Source organism: Cyrtonyx montezumae, unplaced genomic scaffold (genome assembly GCF_038088225.1).
Source record: "Cyrtonyx montezumae isolate F1298 unplaced genomic scaffold, pur_monq_1.0 scaffold_0, whole genome shotgun sequence".
Classification (NCBI taxonomy): Eukaryota; Metazoa; Chordata; class Aves; order Galliformes; family Odontophoridae; genus Cyrtonyx; species Cyrtonyx montezumae.
In genome coordinates this window covers 36,706,557-36,727,084 of record NW_027071824.1, presented here as the reverse complement: position 1 = coordinate 36,727,084, position 20,528 = coordinate 36,706,557, and the positions used below count along the sequence as shown (strand labels likewise).

The 20,528-nt window shown below is 39.0% G+C and overlaps 1 protein-coding gene across 7 annotated transcripts in view; it reads right to left on the bottom strand.

Moving 5' to 3' along the window:
- The window catches only part of ARID1B (AT-rich interaction domain 1B), a 318,214-nt gene that overhangs the window by 234,170 nt on the left and 63,516 nt on the right, over positions 1-20,528 (bottom strand). For all 7 annotated transcript variants that reach the window (XM_065732311.1, XM_065732346.1, XM_065732320.1 and 4 more), the window contains exon 3: positions 7,084-7,224. In XM_065732311.1, coding sequence (XP_065588383.1) covers positions 7,084-7,224 — 141 coding nt within the window. The remainder of the gene's footprint in view (positions 1-7,083; positions 7,225-20,528) is intronic.

Below are 20,528 nucleotides of genomic sequence, written 5' to 3'. Positions count from 1 at the left end.
TTTGCTGTTGTTTTTTGAGTGGTTCTGGCCATTGGTAGCCTGTGTAGAAGTCAGGATTGAATGCTGGTGTATGTTTGGACAGCTATTGCTGAAATCCTGCTTTCCCACTCCTTCCTCCCCACAAGCCTATCCAAGCTTCATTACACATACAAAAATCAAGACTGTACCCTGATTTTTGATATCTGCCCGATATCCCCGAAGCAGGTAGGCAACAGATGTTTGTATTTAAAGAAGTTACACTGTTCTTTTTCCATGACTCTAATTTCAGGCCCCACACAAAGGAGGCTGGAGAACCTAGCAGAAGTACAACAATTACATGTGATGACGTTCACCCGGCCACTTGCTGGTCAAGAGATTTCTCTGCTTGCTACGTACTCTCAGTTCTGTCTTGTACAAGCCAACCAACAAGCATACAACAGATATAAGAGTTCTTAAAGCTAAGGATTTGGGGTTGAATGGCTTAAAGGAATTATTTCTCCTTTATAATTTTTTACCTTGGCAAGAAAATAATTACTTTTAAAAGGAAAATAAGCCCAGCATTTCAGAGCAGCATGCAAAGAGGCACTAGACACCTCCACTGTGAAGAGAACAGAAACCATGAAGGATTTATGGTGCACAAGTAGCAGTTGCCACTTGCTGTTGATGATGGCAGGCACCAATCTCCTCTGAACATTAAACTTGCTTATGGGTTCTCATATAACCATAATAGCCAACATTCACACAGAATGCTTTCCTATGGCTGGCAGCAAACATCAATTTAACACACAGGTGTGTTCTTTTCCAGATTTCCTGTGGTTCATAACACAACAAATGCTAAGAGCAACCACTCTTGTAGTGGTGGATGACTACAACACAAGAGTTAGAGAATAGAAGGACAAACTATCCTTGTAATAACTTTAAGCCTTGGGCAGCTGCATGTTACTTGTAAGCCCCAAGTGTAAATTCTGCAGGAGTGAAGAATGAACTATAATACAGTTGAATGCTAATTCTGTGCCAGTTTCTAATAGAAGAGCACGGATTTTATTAAAAAGAATAATTGAGTTTAGGCATAAAGCTTTAATTTGTACTCATTGAGAATTGAGTGTGTTACTCACTAATGCATTTCGATATTTGCATGCTACACTATTATTCCTACCTTACAACAACAGCATTTTTGTACCATTACACCCCCAAACAGCTTGCCAGCACTAATTAATGTGCTGCTTATTTTGCTGTTAAAGGAACTTTAGCAGCTCGCGTGAAACTGGAAAACAAAACTCCATCCTCATGGTACCAAAATCACTTCAATAATTTGACACATTTTGCCACAATACAGTTTGTTCTGTTTTCATGACAGTCGTACAGCTTGGACATGAAAACAGATTAATTAGTTTCACATTTTGTTCACATTTTCAAAGACTGTTTCAAATGGGGGTAATACTGTCTCTGTCCCACCTTGCACTGACTCAGTGCGACATGCGACAAACAGATGCCCGCAGGGAACATTCCCGCAACAGTCCCAGGCTGCCGACTGAAACCAGCTCAAACCACACTGCCAGTTCAGAAACAGACCTGAGATTTATAGCTCTCAGAGCCCCCTGAACAGAATCAAATCAATTTATTCCAGTTATTAGTATGAAACAAACATTTTATGAAGAACAAGTGGCTCCTACAGGAGACCTGTTCAATGTATGGCCTCTCTTAACCCTCTTCAGCCTTCAGAGCAGCACCCCATTGCTGCTTTCCCACCCCTGCGGCCCCAAGCCTGGACTCCGCGCAGGGTTACTCTTGAACTGCACAGAGGTCTGTCACCTGTAAGCCTCTGCTGAAGGCACCCTGAACCCCACAGGACAAAGCTTCCTTCTAGAGAGCCTTTGGGGCAGTGTCTGAGTGAGGCATGTGCGCGCTAATGCATTTACAGGGGCAGACAGTGATAGGACAAGGGAGAATGGTTTCAAACTAGAAGAGGGGAGATTTAGGTTTGATGCTAGGAGAAAATTTTTACTTGAGAGGGCAGTGGCACAGGCTGCCCATAGAGCTGTGGATGCCCCATCCCTGGAAGCAACCAAGGCCAGGTCGGTTGGACCCTGGGCAGCCTGTGCTGGTGGGGGGCTGCCCTGCCCACAGCTGTGGGGTTGGGACTGGGTGGACTTTAAGGACTCTTCCAGCCCAAATCATTCTGCAATTTCCTCTCCTTCTTTCTCAGTGGACATGAGCATTGAGTTACCACAGATAGTAGAGATAGTTTTCCACTGTAAGCCCTAAGGTTTGGGTCAGCTTTTAGAACTCATTAAATAAAACCTAATAGCGAGGGCATCTTGTTTGTTTGCTTGTTTATAAAACATTTAATCAGCTTATGTAAAAGGAGCTGAAAGGACCTTTAAGATATTTTTAAAAAGTCACAGTAACTGCAAGGAAATGGCTTAAAACTACATATACACAGCCTTTTTGTGTACTTTTAACCAGGAAGATAAATGCCCCAGAAAGGTGCAAGCACCTGATCCACATCAAGGATCCACCACACCTTTTTCTCCTTTCAGTCTCACAGTTGCCTTTGAGAACAAGGATCAGCATAATTCTGCTCCATTCTGGAAATCCGTGAGAACAAAGATTCCAGGAATAGTTTAAACGAAAGATGACTTCAGGATAACAATGGTTGTAGAATAAAATCACCATTTTTGTTTTAGGAACAGTGTGATCGTAATTATTTTTTCAGTTGTGCTTTATCTGTCAAGAAAAATGATAGGGTCCCAACTCATATAATAACATACTAAATCTCTAAGGCACAATCCTCTCTCAATACATACAAACACATGCTACATAAAGCAATGTATAACATGGCTGTTTAAAAGCTGCGTGGAAAGCATAATAACCCCAAATATACATCAAACTACCTTAACAAAATAATGTTTAATGATGACACTTTAAGTTTGCAATTACGTGACGTTCTTGAGAAAAATATCACTACTGGTTATGGCAAAAGATTTAAAACTGCAAAAACAACTGAAGCGTTTATTCATTTATATGCCATTTCAAGATGAAAAACCCTGCCAAGGGCAACACTCTAGTAGTATAACATCCTTATTTTTTTCTTTTAAAGAGCAGTAAAGGTTAAAAAAAAAGGAAAGTATTAAAAAGCATAGAGATATCTACATCTACTGGCAGTATCTAATGATCAATGAATCTGATGCTCTTGCAATAAATATGCTTAAAAATAAAGCCCTTCCTTTAATGGATTTTACACAGCAGGCTCCTGATACGAAGAGGAGATGACCAAGTCTGGCTTACAATATAGCTCTGTAGTAAACTATGCCAGTATTACCATCAAATCACCCCTTAGGAAACTCCCTTTCTGCCACCAAGCAATCAATTTTACAAAGATCTAAACAACTTATAGTTTAAACATCCAAATAAATTCCATTCTCCTTCTTCCTCTCTATATTTATTTCAAAAATGAGAAGCCACTAGCCACTGGAACAGACCCAGAAATTTTATCCGTTTACTTTTATTGACAAGATTGCATATTGCATCCAGGTGAGTCAAAGAAAAGGAGCAATGGCCTCATACATCCACAGTACGTGAGAAATGGAGATGAGAACCAATTCAAAGGCACAACACTAGGAATTATACCTGACTGCAGAAGCTCGCTCACATTCTAACAGTGCAAAAATACATTATCTGTATGAAACTTGGTTATCAGTTTTCTTTATGTAATAAATACAACAATACAATCAATACAACACACTGCAGGATTTTACATAAAAATGAAACTGGTGGCACATAAAAGCCCATCATCAATCCAGAATAAACTGTATTTTCAGTTTGATAATCTCCAAAACAAGCACACTAGCATAAGCCTACAAGAGAAACAAAGAAAATATAGTAGGAAAAAGAGGGCAAATTACTGAGCAGTCCCCTTTCTCTAGTCTGGACTCGTACCTGGAAGTAAAACCTGCTGAATTACACTTTGATCACAAAGAATGCAGTCACAGAGATGGTTTATTTACTCTAAAACAGGACATTAAACTTTCACAACTCACAACTGCTCCCATTACAAGCAACTACAACTTCCAGTCTGTAAGGAATTGAATAGGATTCATGGATGCCTACGCACAGTCAGGAAAGCTGATCAGATTGCACAGGACATACTCTTATTTATATTTGAGACTCCTTTAAGACTTTTTAAATGTTTCATAATTGAATTTTCTAATCAAAGAGAAATCAAGATAGTGGTGCAACAGACATCATACAGTGTTATAGTTTACTTTTAAATCAGAATATATAGAACTAATACTAAAAATCACAGTTTCTTATGGAGTTGAAACCTCCCTTGTCCCAACCTATGTCCATTGCCTCTTATCCCTGCACAGTGTACCTCTGAGGTAAGTTTGGCTTTGTGCTCTACTCTACACCCGTATTAGACACTTGTGAACAGCAATAAGATCCTCCCGGAGCTTCCCCATTGTAAAGCTGCACAATATATCAAATTCAGTGAACTCTTGCCTTTGAAATTTCTAGAACTTTATGAACGTCTGCTCCCATTTTGCTTGCTAAAATTTTAGTCAACTAAACTGTAACTCTCAAATGATTTTGATTAACTTTTGAAAATCATGAATCTTGTATCAGCAGAGGCTTACGCGCTTAAGTAAGCACAGTTCCAAAAATCCTTGTCTTGATAGCAGAATTTAACATATACTCCAACCTTCTGTTATCCTAGTATTAATTTACATATTGTACTTCACAGTACAATGCTTCACAGTAACCCTACTATGCATCATCAACAGAGAAAAAACAATGGTGGTCAAGCATCAAAATTACTGACTTCAACTTCTACTAGGAATTTATTTTCTAGATTAGCATTTCCCGAAGAATGGGAAAGAACACCAGTGGGATCTCACTGAAATACCACAGAGGAGGTGCTCCTCCTGTGATAACCCTTCTCAAGGCAAGGGGAAAAACTGCCATGAGCCAATATGGAGATAAGGAAAAGAAGCAAGACCAAAGGTTTTACAGTTGACTGGTATGGCTAACAACAAGGAGCTGGAGACCACTACTCCAAGGAACTACATTAGATCTTTATTTTTTATATGAAATAGTTGCATCTACACAAACACTCCAGGAGAAGTCTGTGTAATTCAGGGATTCAGGTCCAATGTTTAAAGGAGGTTGAACATTATTGAAGAACATGATAACCATCCAGCCATTTGAACAACGTGAAATATTTCAGGTGGCATTCTCAGATTAAAGACTATCAAATGCAAGCATGTGGATATTATTCCTCACCAACAATCTGCATTTGCAGATTCAGGCAAAAATGTCTGTTTATCTTGACACAACAGTTTCATCCTTGGTGACTGGCTTTAGACAATCAGACCCCCAAAATACTAGTTTGGATACAACAAGGCTGCTATTTTCTGTGAAACTCTCCCCGCCTTCCACTTCATCTAATTTCTCTGAAGTCTGTAATACATGGGAGGTTTTACTCGCATTTTGCCTTTATCCTCTTCTGTGATTCCTGCTCTTCCATGATAACCTCCACTCCACAAACTAGCACTTTATTAGCTATGATTAAAAAAAAGGAAAAAAAAGATGTAATTGGAATGCCTATCAGCAGATGAATCAGTATCTTGTTACTTTCTAAGCCCTGTACAGTCACCATGTCTTCACTTCTAAACTAAAATACTCAATCCATTCAATATTTAAAATATGAAGAGGTGTCCAAGGCAGCAGAAACCTTCAGTTCCACACACTGTGATATGTAGATACTGGAAGAACTGTGTTTCTTCTCTCTCACAGGCTGAATTACAACGAATCCGTCTGCTAAGATTTTACTAAGGTGCTTATGAACCCTATTCTCAAGTTACAGAGAATTCAAGTATTTAATGCCAAACTAAGAACGGAGAAAATTAAAGACAACTGCAATATTTGAAGTCAGCTACCTATAACCCCAAAGATGGAAAGACATGACATTTACAAGAATATCACAGATAGAATTTTTAATTGTATCTAATAAATGATCCAACACTTTAATGAAAAAAGTTAACACTCAATGGAATTTTAAAAAGTAGATGAAGAAAAATTAACATGTAATTATACAATGAAATTGTCATAGTTTTAATTTTAAAAATCAAAGGAGAGAAGCCTCTTGCATCACTGCTACTTACAACATCTTTTGTAAAGTTTACTTAGGACACTATTTTTATTTCAAACTGAGATTTCTACACTGTACCAGCTTTATCCCAAAACGTTTATCAGCCACACCTGACAGAATTACTCAGTGGTCTGAAGCAAGTACTGATGCTTTCACTAATGCCAGTCTTGAGCACAACTCACTTTTGTTAGATTTCCCAGGATGGTGAGCATGCTCTAGCATCATCCTTCCATTTCCAGATCAGCTGTCTGTGATTAAAAGAGCTGAGGCTGCAGACAGAACTTAGCTTACGCATGCAGCTTTATCAGCTATGGACATCCATTTTGTTCAGTATCTACAATCCCTGTATTTCTCAAGCTCTAGGACACCACTTCTGATCTTAGTTAAAAACAGAATCATTTAAAATGAACTTTAATAACTAGCACATAAAATACCATTCAAGAACTGAAATACATCTTGAATTATGGATTTTTACTAACTGGTTGGGCAAACTGAAAATAATCAAAGTAAAAGCTGCAGTGTCAATTACAAAAATGTCTCTTAGGAAGCTCCCTTGACAATGCAGCTGCAAAATGCCCTTAAATCATCTGTCCTCACAAATGAGCCAACACTGAGAACAAAACAACACCGACCATATTAGATGCAGGAGCTCTCAAAATCTGTTTTGTGAGGGTAAGACAAAACAAAACCAAAGAAAGCCTTCAAGCTCCACCAACTCTTCATCATACTTGCTTCTAAATACAGAATTAACAGTTTCTGGTGTATAGATATGGGCCACACTCAAAAAAGCTGATATAAAGGAAATCCTGAAAGGATGTGTGTATGCGCATATCCTCAGACTTTTCAGAAGGATGCTGACTGACTCCATGTACTTCATTTTGTTTGCACCAGCATTATTCTGAAAAGAGGTTGGGCAGGCTCTGCTTGCCTTGCACAGAGCGTTTCATGCTTACCTGCTGGGCCTGGTACCTCTGCTGGGCCTGTGACAGATACTGTGCCTGGGGCGGCAGGTGCTGCGGCTGCTGGTTGTAGTACGGCTGCTGGCCCTGCTGGCAGTAGCCACTCACGCCTTGCTGACCATACTGCGGCGGTATCTGTTAGGAGAGTCAAGCAAAGCAAATGGTGAGTCGAGACACAAAGCTGAGCTCCGTTACCTCTGTACACTAACCAGCCTGCAGGTGATATCCTCGGCTACAGACCTCACCCCCCATCTTGATCTTATACTCCACAGTCAATATAAGATCTTACGTCCTCCTGCCTGAGCAAGAAAAGCAAGCTCAAGCACTCTATTTTCCCTTTTCAGGGAGGATTTCTAAGGAGAACGCCATCCTTCTGAACATCGCAATCCTATGATGTCCAAGCTTAAAATACAGAGACAGTTATTTTAAATGTTTGCTCTCCATAGGCACACTATTGAGGCACACCTACAGAAGAATCATTCTGCTGTAATGACTCAAAAGCAGAACTGGATATAGCAGCACAACTAAAACAGACAGTGAAGGAGAAATACCACTTTTTTCCAGAGCAAGAAAGTACTCTTTTTTTGTGATTTTTTTTTTTGGTCCATAACCTTCAAGCTTTCATACGTACATTTTGTTTTACACAAAAAACTTAAGGTTTGGAGAGACTTAGTCTTTATCAAGTTGAATCTCTTTCTCTTACCTACTAAGATAAAACATCTTAAACAACAAACCAAAAGAGACCATTGCATAAAATAAACCACTAAAAGTCCTATTAATGGGCAAATGTGCACATGTATTATACATTGAGAAATCCTCCCCGCACACTGAGAATTTAAGTTATAAACAAAATCAGTTACATTGTTATATGAATTTTCTGTAGCAGTTTAGGCGGTAAGCCTTCTATCAAGAGACGCTGACATTTTGAGATATTTAAAAGAGCAGCCATGCAACAAGCCCAATTGTATCTGCATTACCCGTTTTGGGTATCTGTTTTCCCACACAGACACTAGTATTATTTATAACATTTTATTGAATGCTACATGCCACACAGGATTTCCCCCACCTGAAATGGATCTCCAACTGGTCCCGCACATTTCTGCCCTAAGCACATATCTCAGATACCTGAGTACTGCTGAAAAGCTTTGATCTCATAATTGTTCCCACTGAATCTCTGATAAATCTGTTTACTCAGCACACAAACACATACCTATTCACCCTAAAGTTAGCTTATTACTGTGTTGTTGAGTGAATATAGTATTTACTAGGCAATAATAATAATAAGTCAAATTTAATCATGCGTTTAGGTGTATTGTTTTTTAAACTATCACTACTTGATCTGGTTTTGCTACTTTCACCAGGAGCTGATAGTCCTAGATCTTGCTAGCTCTGCTCCTGAAGTTAACATCTGAACCCAGTTTTGGTATGTTTTTTCCTTGCACATCAATTTCCATTGGCATTACTTCACCAACATTTTTGTGTTACAACATTAAAAATATTCATCAAAAAGGGTTAAACTGAAGAGATGTGTTAAGAAGACCACATGGTTCAAAAGCATGAACAATGCTGCTGCAACTGAAGATACAGAGATTCTGGGTTACTGAGTAAAGCCAGTGAGAAGAATGAAGTAATGAAAACAGACACACAGGCTGTAAATTGAACAGGGTGACAAGCAGTAAGCCCAACAATGCAAGGCCTTCCACACAAAGGCTGAAACTTTTAGAGAAACTGAATCACTGGAATATCAAGTCTCAGACTAAAGCACCAACAGTAGACCTATGACAAATCCCAAGATGCAGTCAATTAACAGGATACTTTTGCATCATCCCGGGATACAAACAAGTGAAGGACAGCTGATGACAAAGTAAGACTTAAGGAAAACAGAACTCCACCTCTTGAAGTAGCAGGGGCCTGGAGTTTGTTCTCACTAGGAAGAAGTGCTGGGACTGCCAGGCATGGACAGATTATGGCTACGCTGACAACAACGTGCTATGAGGGATCACAAGCAAGGTATAAAATTCTAGTGGGAGATTCCAACTACTTGCATGTAGACTGAGCAAGCGGAATGCAGCATAGAGCCCCAAGTATCAGATCGCTGCTGAAGGCTGTACCAGAGCTACAGCTAAGAAAGGTTGCACAAAGAGCCAATGCCTTTGGCTGAGTCCTGAGCTGCAGGAATCATCTTGTTGCAAGTCTACATCTGCAGAACCATGATGTATCAGTGACCACAACACAGCTAAATTGAGCATCCCTATAGGAACAATGAAAACCCAGGAGTCTCCTGTTGTTGTTCTTAACTTCAAAGAGTCTACCTACATAAAAAGAAGAAAGCTTGTTAAAAGGAAGCTCGAACAGACAGCTAGGAGAAATAAAATCTGACTGTCAGCATCAAAGCTACTTAACAATAACCACATGGAAAGCAAAGAACCAATATTCACCACCTATTAAAGGCCTGAGAAGAGCAAAGAGACATCAGCATGGCTCATAGTTGGTTTCTAAAATCAGAAAAGCATCCTTCAGTAAAGTCAACACCAAGCCACCATGCCCAAATGTAGAAAACAAAAAAGTCCGTAAATTCTGGCACTTCAAATGTAATACGGCAGGACAGAAAGAATTAGAAGAACAGCTTCAAAAGTGAATTAAATGAACAATGAATCATTTCTACAAACACATCAGGAGCATAAGGTCTGCCAGAAAGCCTGAAGTGCCAAGTGACGATCAAGGTATACAATGAGATTCAGAGAAAACACCGACATCACAGAAAAGCTTAATGATTTCTTCTTTGCACTAGTGTGCAATGTGGAAAAATCCTGGGAGTCACTGGAATCCCTCTTCTTGAAGGACTCAAAGAAGATGTCTGAGTATGATGGAACTGATCATTGAGCATACTGACAAATGAACAGCAATTAATGCTAAAGAAAATACACACCATAGGTCTAAATGGACTCAAGAACGGAATAGCTGAATTATGAATGGCGCATGTAACCTCTAACTCAGAGATACCTGGGTATAAAAGAAATGAAGTACAGTTTGAAAAGTGAGGAATTTAAGACTGCAAAGAACTGATGGCTTGTACTGGATAAATGAGTGGATGAAGCAAGGATGAAGATGAAAATTAACATGGCTTTTCAAAGGAAGAATTCCTCTCTTCAGACTTATTAGATTTATTAGAAAGGGGAGAAATGCAATGAGAATGATCAGAGATGTGGAACGAGGGATACATAAGCTAGAACTCTTCAAGTCTAGAAAGGCAGCAGGAAATGAGAATATAATGGTAAGTTACACAGTCATTGCACTCAACACAACTAGAAGGCATTAAACGAAGCTAGTAGAAGCAAACTTCAAAATGAGACACAGGAAGGTTTTCTGATCACAGAGGTAGCTGATGTTTTAAACTTCTTGCCAAACAATGCTTTGAAAGATCAAAGTTTATGTGGACTCAAGAAAAGACTGGACAATTTCAGAGAAGATACACCCTCTGAGGGTTACCAAATATACAGAGGCACATCTGGCTCAGGAAGACTCTGAGCTGAAAACAGCTGGAGGCTTGAGGAGCGCTGGGAGAAGTATCATATGCTTGCTTTGTTCCAGCTCTTCTCCAGGCATCCAATTAAAGCCTCTGCTGGAAATGGGACACCGGCTACATGAAACCTTGATCTGACCCAGCACAGCCACCCTCATGTTCTAACTGTTACTTTGCAAAGCATGTTTCCCTCCTGCAAGGGAGAAAAGCAAGGGAACACTGACCTGCAGGGTACCTCAGTAATAAATTAAGTAACCTGAAGAGGAAATAACACCTTTACTGCCAATAGCTGAGGGACTGCTCCAGGTTCTTAAATACTTTCCCTGGCATTCTGCTTCCAAACAGTGGTATAAAAGAGGGTACTGGGCTCTTCTGACCTCTGGTATCAGCTACTTACGTTAGAGTTCTTCTCCATGTTCTTTCAAGCTAATCTAACCAAAACAACAAAAAACAACAATACAATAAAAAACTCACACACAATAATCCTGATATTTTTTGATGTCATACAGACAGTGCAGCAACCCACCACCAATGCCTTAGTAGAACATTCAGTATAATTTCTGTGGCTATTTAAAATAAATAACAAACAACAACATGCAAATTAATCCTCCTGCTTTATTGATGTGGATCACAAGATACCGCTTATGGACAAATGTTTATTAAACAGCATATAAAGAAGCTTAATTAAAATCTCCCCAGAACAAAACAAATCTGAAGCCAATTACTTACAATGCCTGGAGTGAATGACCCAAGCATCATCTTTCTTCTTAAGGTAATCGTTCCCTCCCTTTCTGACTTACACCCACACTTGTTGTGATGTACACAATACAGCAGACCAGTATTTGGGAAACTTCAGCATACCTGTGGTAACTAACGCATGTGTTCTTGGGACAGTACAGTGAGAATGGGCTTGAATATATTTCTAGGCAAGCATGGAAACTATATTAACTGCTTCGCATATTATCTGACTTGCAGAACACAAATAGCATCATTCTGGGAGAAGTACAACTGACCACTGTGATTAAGTTATTATGATGGACAAGAAAGAAAGAAGAAAAGAGGAATAAAAGCTGCAGATAGAATGAAGAGGTGGGAGAAATCCAATTAAACCTATAACTTAGCCCATTCTCTTTAATTCTTGCTTGAAGAAGGGGTCTTGTGGCAGACATTCCTAGTCCAGGAAAGGCCTTGATAGTAATGGACATTAAATTATTTTTGCATGCATAATGCATAATGTCAAAGGAAAAGGATCATTAGACAACACTTCAGTCATCATAATTTTTTAAATTAAAATGTAACAAAATCAGCATGTTAGCACCAGTACACTAATAATACCAGCAATATGCAGCTACTGCACTTTTAAACCATCCTAATGGCAAGGTCCAGTCCATAATGGAAGGGACTTTGTATGTTTCCTATCACAAAAAGCTCTGCCAAGCCACTTTGGTATTTGTCTGAACATATGTCAGCATGAGATGTGTATATCAAGGAAAGAGCCCTGACAGCACTGCCCACTGCAACACTTCTACCTGCAATCTCTCCAATGCTCAAAATAGGAAGGCAGGCTCTGCTCAACTTCACTAGTGGGCACCAATACACTTCAGAAGTCTTGACATACATATTCATAATATAAAAATCCAAATGAGGGGTGGCATTAAGCCACATTTCCAGAAAGATAACTGCAACGGTAGGGGTGATAATCAGAGGAAAGGGTGACTGGAGCAACTGCGCTTGATGCAACAACTTATTTGCTGAGAAACAGCAAAACAAACTCTGGACACTGTGATCCCGTAGGGTGAATGCCCTGAAAGAATAGTACCCACACAAAATAATGAAGGTGGACAGTATATTTTTGTATAGCTTACACAAATGGTATAAAAGCAACTGGCAAATTACGAAGGGCTCACCTATCGCTGATAGTCAAGACTTGCCTAGAACTCCACACAGGAAGGACCTCCAACAAGAGATCCTTCCATGGTGGTGGTCAGCCCTTAAATGGGGTCTGGGAGAGGTGGAGCCAGGCTCCACCCCTTATGGTCACACAGGTGAATTGCCTTCACCTGTGCTCCTGTGGCTGACTCAGTACTCGCCTCAGGTGATTAATCAGTGGTTCAGGCCATGATTCAACAGTTCCCATACAGAACTAAATACCGTTTTTTCAGAAGCAATCATCACTAACATTCCATTTTACTGTTAACTGTAACACTGTAATCACACAGAAATCAGAATACAAAATGTATAGCAATTGGCATTCCCAAGGGGGTACACCTGATAATTCTCTCTAAGAATTGAAGCAGTACAGCCAACAAAACCCTATATCCAAATTTTAATTTTAATTATTTTAATTTTACAGCAGTGACTTCATTATTAACTATAAAGCAGCTGTCACATGGTTCTCATTAGAACATCAAATAAAACTCTGGTCACCTTCTCAAACAGCTGCCCCTTCAATCTTAAATGTCCAAAGTCAAGCATCCACCAAAACATAAGAATTTTTCCCCATACCTTTAAACCAGGCAATTCTCCATACATTTGAATAGAAATAGTAATATGGGAAAATTACCTTTTCACATACTTATAAAAATACAGTTGATATCTAGAACTTTCAAGTTCACATAAGCACAAGTCTTGAATAGTGCATTTACCTGCATTACAGTAAGAGGAAAATATAACATGCTTGCAGCATAGGAAAATCCTTCAGCACACATTCAGTGGCAGTGAAGACTCAATCACAGTTACTAGTACACTGTGGTTCTCTTTCTTAAATAACTGCATCCAACCCCAGTGTGCCTGTGCACATACAAATCTTTCTCACAGTGGCAAAAAAAAAAAAAAAAAAAAAAAAACCTAAAAGGAAATCAAGTACAAACCTGTGTTAATGTCAAGATTTTTAATGAGATGTGTATCAGAAACCCTGATGCTAAGACATTTGATTCATACATTCTGCAAATTCTATTACTACTTATCACTTATATCTTTGACCTTTTGACAAGACATCGGTTACAACACTCACCTATGTTACCATCTTTCCTAGACTATCTGCCTTCGCATTTCAGTGTGAACTTAAAAATCTTATTAAGAGACTTTAATATATTAACATTAGGTGTGATACTGGCCTACCCTGACACAGAAGCACAAAGCATGGGGGCACAAATCACATTTATGTCACAGAACAATAATCCTGACTCCAGAACGTGCAAGGGAGCAGATTTTGCAGAGTCATTAAATGTACGACTACGCTGAAGACTGCAGTGCAGTACACTGATCTACAAACCAGCTCAGATATAAGAAGCCTACACCAAAATCCATGCTATGTTAATTCACCCTGCTCTGCGGGAGGGTGAAATAGGTCATGTGAAGGATCATGCTCCTGTAGATAGGATGCTTCTTGTACACAAGCCAGTTAGTTTAAAAAGGTAGCTCAAGTATCTTCACACTGCGCTGCAGTCTGCAATGCAGTCATAGCCTGAACTACTGTAATGTGCAGGATGGAAAGGACAGGACTTCAAACACGTCTGTAGTTCCCTTTTCCTAAAAAGGTGCACAGTAGCGTATGATTACAGCAGTTGTCAGAGCACCATACACGCCATCGAATACATACCTGTCATGAGGTTCTCTCTATATACTGCTTTTCACTGTAGTTTAATTTAAAACAACATCAGCTAATCCATTATTAGTACAGGCAATTTTCCTCTCTTTCAAAAAAGAGAAACTATTAAAAAAAAAAAGTAAAAAAATACTAAGATTACATGATTAAAAACTCTCCAGTCAGAAAATATAGAAGTTAAGGTTCCAAAAGAAACATTAACTGAGCCATGTTGCACATATATAGCACCTTCTATTTCTAATTTATGTTGTCAAAGACATTTCATAAAATATAGAGGATGTGAAATGTGGCTCAGTTAATGTGTCCGCTAGAATCTTATCATTTATGTTTTCTGACTTCTTAGCAGTGCAACCTTCACATCTTATTAACATAGTTTTTTGCATAGACTGTAGTATGGAATAGTACTTATGTTTTATGTATTGACATATTTTTGATGTACTGAGGTTTTGAATAACTTTGCTATTCTTCATGACGAGAGCCAAATAAATAAAGACTACCACCACAAAATAGTCAATCATTTATAAGGAAAAGCAATATCTCGCCTTCCAAAAAAGAACACTTTGATTCCCTTGTCAGAAATTGATGAAAACTACCTCTGCTGTAAATGCTAAATCTATGCCACTATCAGAACCACCTCCTGCCCCTACCTTCCCCTAAAAACAGCAAACAAGCAAAAATGAAAAAAAAATTTGCATGTTTTAGGTGAGCTAAAATTAGTTTCAAGGGAGAGGTAAACAGCTGAATCTATAAACAACAGCAAGAATTTTTTTCCTACATAAGAGACTGGTATTGCTGATTTGTATACTGCTTTAGTTTGTACTAATACAACATTTGGTCCTTTTTGTAAAGGAAGAGATGAAAATATGATAATCTCTTGCAACAGAATTCCATATCATTATATCCATCCCTTCAGACCAATACCATAGAGATATTAAAACTTGGCAGTGCATTGGTTGTTTCTTTTGTTTGTTTGTTTTTGTTTTTTTTTTCTTTTCAGAAGAGCTATTTTGCTATGTTGTATTAAAAATAGAGAGAAATCATAGTGACTAAATATACACACACTTAAATGAGTCACATATCTATTCTTATGCTCTGCTTTCCTTTTTTTCTTGTTTTTAAATGATCAAAACAAAAGGGATCATGTAATCTGCTTAAGTTTCCGTTTAACAAACCAACACAAAAAAGCACATCAGAACTGCCACAACCAGTGCCAGCTTTCCAGATTTCTACAGTGTCTCCAACGGTGCTTCATTAAAAAGCACACAAGAAACCTTATCCCTCACAGCATCAATGGCATGAAACTCACCTATGAAATGTCAGCCGTTAAAAAAAAAGAAAATAAAACACAGAAACTTGTGTTTAACCCAATTTTTAATCATATATATCACACAGAACTTCTTGTGCACCTACAAACTATCCAGCAGTCTTTGGTCCCCAAATCCTCTATTTGTCATTTATTCTCCAGGAAGTAGGGCAGCAACAGATTGACCACTACTTCACAGAAGATGGTTAAATAAATTAGTTCAAAAAATACACCTGCATCAATTTTTTTCTTCAGACAAGCTTTGCAGTGCCAGCCAAACTTCCTAAAGCAAGGAACACAAATGAGAGGTATGGGCTGAATGTGAATAGCAGATAATCTAACTGCATGAGTAATTTTCCATATTTATACATTCATACAGAGACTTGACACAAGTACTGGAGACTGAAAAATCTCTTTCTTTTTACACTTCTTCTCCCATACTTTCTTGGGAACTGGAAGAAATGCAAATATTATTATTTAATTGCACAAGTGAAAAAAGGAGAAATGCACACACCCTGTTTACCACAGCTTCCCCAGTATCCTGCATACCCTCAAATCTTCCTTCTTTCTTCCAGCCTCTTTCAAAATTTAAGAAGAGTGCTTTCTAATTCACTTACATACTTCTCCATCTTGATGAATACTGTCCTCACCATATCAAAGTTCAATGGCTATCACAGCTAAATCATCTGAAATCATTTAGAGCCCTTCACTGTACCTCTTTAAAAAAGAAAGAGAAGCATATAAAATGTTTTCCACAGGAAGTGATGCAGGGTAATCTTTAGCAACTCATGCCCTTCTTCTCTTCCTACCCAAACTTGTTGCTTTTCACTAGACTATGGGTTGTCATAGACCTTCACAGTGCATGCACTCACTCTCCTATAGCTACTTATCATCTCCTTTCTTATTTATTCCTCCATCTCTCCACTTCCCTACTCCACCCTGGTCCACTTGAGTAAATCTGTGGTGATGGATGTGTTTGCTTATTCTTATGCCTCATTTCTAATGTTCCAGAACTTCAATTTCAACTATTCAATCCTTCTGGGGCTCCAAGTTCCTTGAGAAGTTAGTCAAATGTAACATTAAAAACCCACAGACCCATTCTGGGAAATTATCATGCCAGGGTGCCACTCTCTTGAGCCTGTAAGCAAAAGCATGCAGCATGTGGAAAAAAATATGATTAGAGATGCGGGTGCAGCTGCATGTGTTGGCATCACGGAAATGTGAGGGTATGGTTCCCATGACTGGAGCGCTGAAAAGGAAGGACACAGACTTTTTAGGAAGGACAGGATTGGAAGGTGAGGAAAGTTGTCATTTATTTGACAGAACAGCTAGAGTGTATGGAGCTCTGCCCAAGCATGCGTAACGAGGGGCAAAGAGATTGAAGATCAGACCAGTATGGGTGACAATGGGTGGGCATCTGGTGGCCACCTGACCAGGAAGAACAAGTCGACAAGAGGCACAGCTGGAAGTAGTCCCATGTTCACAAGCCCATCTCCACGGGGTTTTCAACCACACTGGTTTTTGCTGGAGGCGCAACACAGCAGGCTATAAGCAACCCAGGCTGCCCACCAATCCTGGACAGCATTAGTGACAACATCTTGACAGAAAGGAGAGGTGATCTGCTGGATCTCCTACTCAAAAACGAGAAGGGGCTTGTTGGTGATGTGAAGGTTGCAGGTAGCTTAGGGGCCATGAAGAGATGCAACAGAGGATGCAAAGACAATGAGCTACGCTATTTTCAGCTATGGACAGTGCCAGGACAAGAAGCAATAGGCATAAATTGGAACGTACAGGAGATTCCAGCTTAATATTATGAAACACCTCTATACTGTACAGATGATAGATCACTGGTACAGGTTGTCCAGAGATGTTATAGAATCTTCATTCTTGGAGATATCAGAAGCCAGAGGGACACAGTTCTTGGGACACTGCTCTGAGTGGCCTTGCTTGAGCAGAGAAGGGACCAAATAGACACAGAAATATCTTTCCACTTCAACCAGTTTGTGATTCTGTGTTTCATCTATTCAGCACAGGTGATGTCACACCAGTTCCGGGCTCCTCAGTACAAGAAACGGGGAGCTACTGGAAGGAGACCAACAAAGGGCCATAAGGATTATGAAGAGATTGTAGTTGGGACTGTTCAGCTTGGAGACAAGAAGGCTCAAGAGAGGAACTCGTCCATATACTAAGTATCTGACGGACAGGTGTAAAGACAACCAAGTAAGGCACTCTTCAGTGATGTCCAGTGCCAGGACAAGTGGCAGTTGACACAAATCGAAACACAGGAGGTTCCGTCTGAACATCAGGAAACACATTTTTGCTGTGTGAGTAACTGAAAGCTAGAGCAGGCTGCCCAGAAACTTTGTTGAGTTTCTAAGCGACCCTGCAGGGCTGTTTGATCAGCTGACCTCCAGAGATCCCCTCCAACCTCAACCATACTAAGATTCTGATTTAATGGTGTGAAGCTGCTCTTAATATACCTTAATTTAGTGTACTAGTATGAAATTAACAGGCAAAGGACACATCCAATTTCCAGTGTTTAACAGAGAACCCCTCTGGTTTTGGCCCAGACACTTTTCATGAAATTGACATGTTTGAGTTAGCTCTGCCCCCTGGGCCAGGCTCTGAATCCAAGGAGAAGCAGGTTGTTGTTATGCAAGTCATTGTCAGTTCACTTTTCTATGGGATATCACCCTTCCAAACATGAAAAACTTGGTCCATGCAGGAGAAAGAATTTACAGCTCTCTGTGTTCTCGTTATGGTCATCAATCCCCAAACAGAGTCCACAGCATAGGAGTTCAACACAAAAGACATAACCTCTCAAAGCTATCATTTAGTTTTAGCAATTTCTATGACAAATGTAGTTATTTGTCCAGTCCAAGTTCTGCTAGTTCCTCCACTAAAGCAAGATCAAAATCATACTTGTCATCTGGACACTAAAAATTCCCCACAGCAACGAATTCTGAGGCAAGCAGAATGACTGGCTGAACCAACTGGAAAACAAAATTTGATTATGTCTCTACCAGCCTGGTATAATGCTATGCTGGATGATAATAATTTAACTGCCTAAGATCAGGATTTCATTCCTACAGTACTATCTCTCAACATCAATATTTCTACTAACGTTGGCTAAAACTCTGAAGTACTTATGCTTGCTTGGTGGGGAAAAAAAAATAATAAAAAGTCTCTATCCCAAGCCCTTCATATTCAGAGGAAGATTCAAAGACGCAAATCTTTGTGCTGTTTCTTTTCCCCCTCCCCTTTCTATTGGGAACAGATAAAAAACAAGTCAGTCTCTTAAATAAGATCACTTACATAATGGGCAGAACGCGGCATCTTACAATTATAATACACTATGGCTTCAAATATAGCTGGAAGTATTTTTAAAAGAAAATGTTCAGCCTCTTTCCTGTGCTCAAAGAGTTCAGATATTTGAATTATTCTACTTCTATTATTTAATTTGACCCATTACTTAGCACTGGAAAACATCAAAAGAACCCTGACAGAAACATCAAAGACATCAATCTTATAAATTCATAGTTGAAACCATACAGCATATAATAATTCCTTAAATAATTACATTTTTATTATACTCAGAATAAGACGATTATTGTAAATTATTCCTCATATCAGTTACCACAAGTCAGTCTTAGAAACATCTGCTAAATATAAGTATCTGACTACAGATAATCCAATTCATGAAACACTGTCTTCAAAATGAAACAGCAAAACAAGAAACTTTCTAACTATAACATCACTCCCTCAAAGGCCTGTTCTGACAGATTGAAAAGTACCCACTTAATAACTTGTGAAGAATCAACCATCCAGCCCATTCATTCATGTGCCAAGCTACTTAAATTCTTTTCTTTTCTTAATTAACCTCAACTCAAATGTTTTATCAGTCAGCCTTTATAATATCTACTATTCTTTCAGTACATTCAGGTATCTCCAATGTATCCATACATGCTCCTTCCCTTTCTTGGAAGCTAAAGAAAGCCTCAGGCAGGTCTGGTTGTTTTGTGCTACTATCCGAACATCTACTTTTGTTTTTGAGCATTCAAAAAACAATTCTTACATGCAAAGTAAATTGCTTCATTCTCATCTATGGCCAGGCTGAAGTCATACCTACCTGTAAACAAAATTAATACACAAGTGTATAACTGTAGTTTTACGCTCAAGTGCCCCAATTACACACTTTAAAACATTTCAAAGGATTTAGCAGGAGCAGTCAATACCTCCAAACTACAGAGTCTGGAAGAGTGTCTTCTGTCAAAACAGTTGTGCTAAGGGGAAACTTTTCAGTTAAAAACAAATCAACTTTGGCGTTTTACTCCAAGACATCCAGATTGTAAGGAACAGTAGGAGCTGTCTGGTGCAGTGCATTTCACCAAAAGTAACAGTCGAGCAGGAAACCAAGTAGTTCATTTTCCTTTCGTATAATTCATGTGTCCCAGACAGCCTTCATCTTACACTGCTTACTACAAAAGGGACCCAGGCAGAGCTTGCCCAGAAAGGTCATTAGGAATGTCGGTACCATTCCAGTGCAAACTCTACATCTTCCTCATTTCAACCCCAAAGTAATAACTTAACTCCTCCCCCCTACACACACATTCTTTGAATGTTTTGTTTTTAATAATAATTTTAAAAAAGGCTGCATGAGGTGACTTTTTGTTTGTTTGTTGCATTAACACATTTCTCTGCATATGTGGTAAAGAAAGGAAATCTACATCAACCCACGTGACTTTGCACAGATCTGCACTACAAGTGCTGACATGATGTATTAAGCTTTTTCACCCAGTTTGTTTTAAATGTGCAAATTCCTGCACTATTTAGTTTATGAATCCTAGCTTGCTTGTTTTTTAAAAAAACAAACTCCCAGGGACAGAGAGGATTTTAGAGAGACAACATGATTTTAGTTAGTTGTTTCCTGTGACGAACATATTATCAAGTTCTTAAGAAGTAAGAGGTTGGGAAACTTGGAATGACAAAAATTGCAAACCAAACTA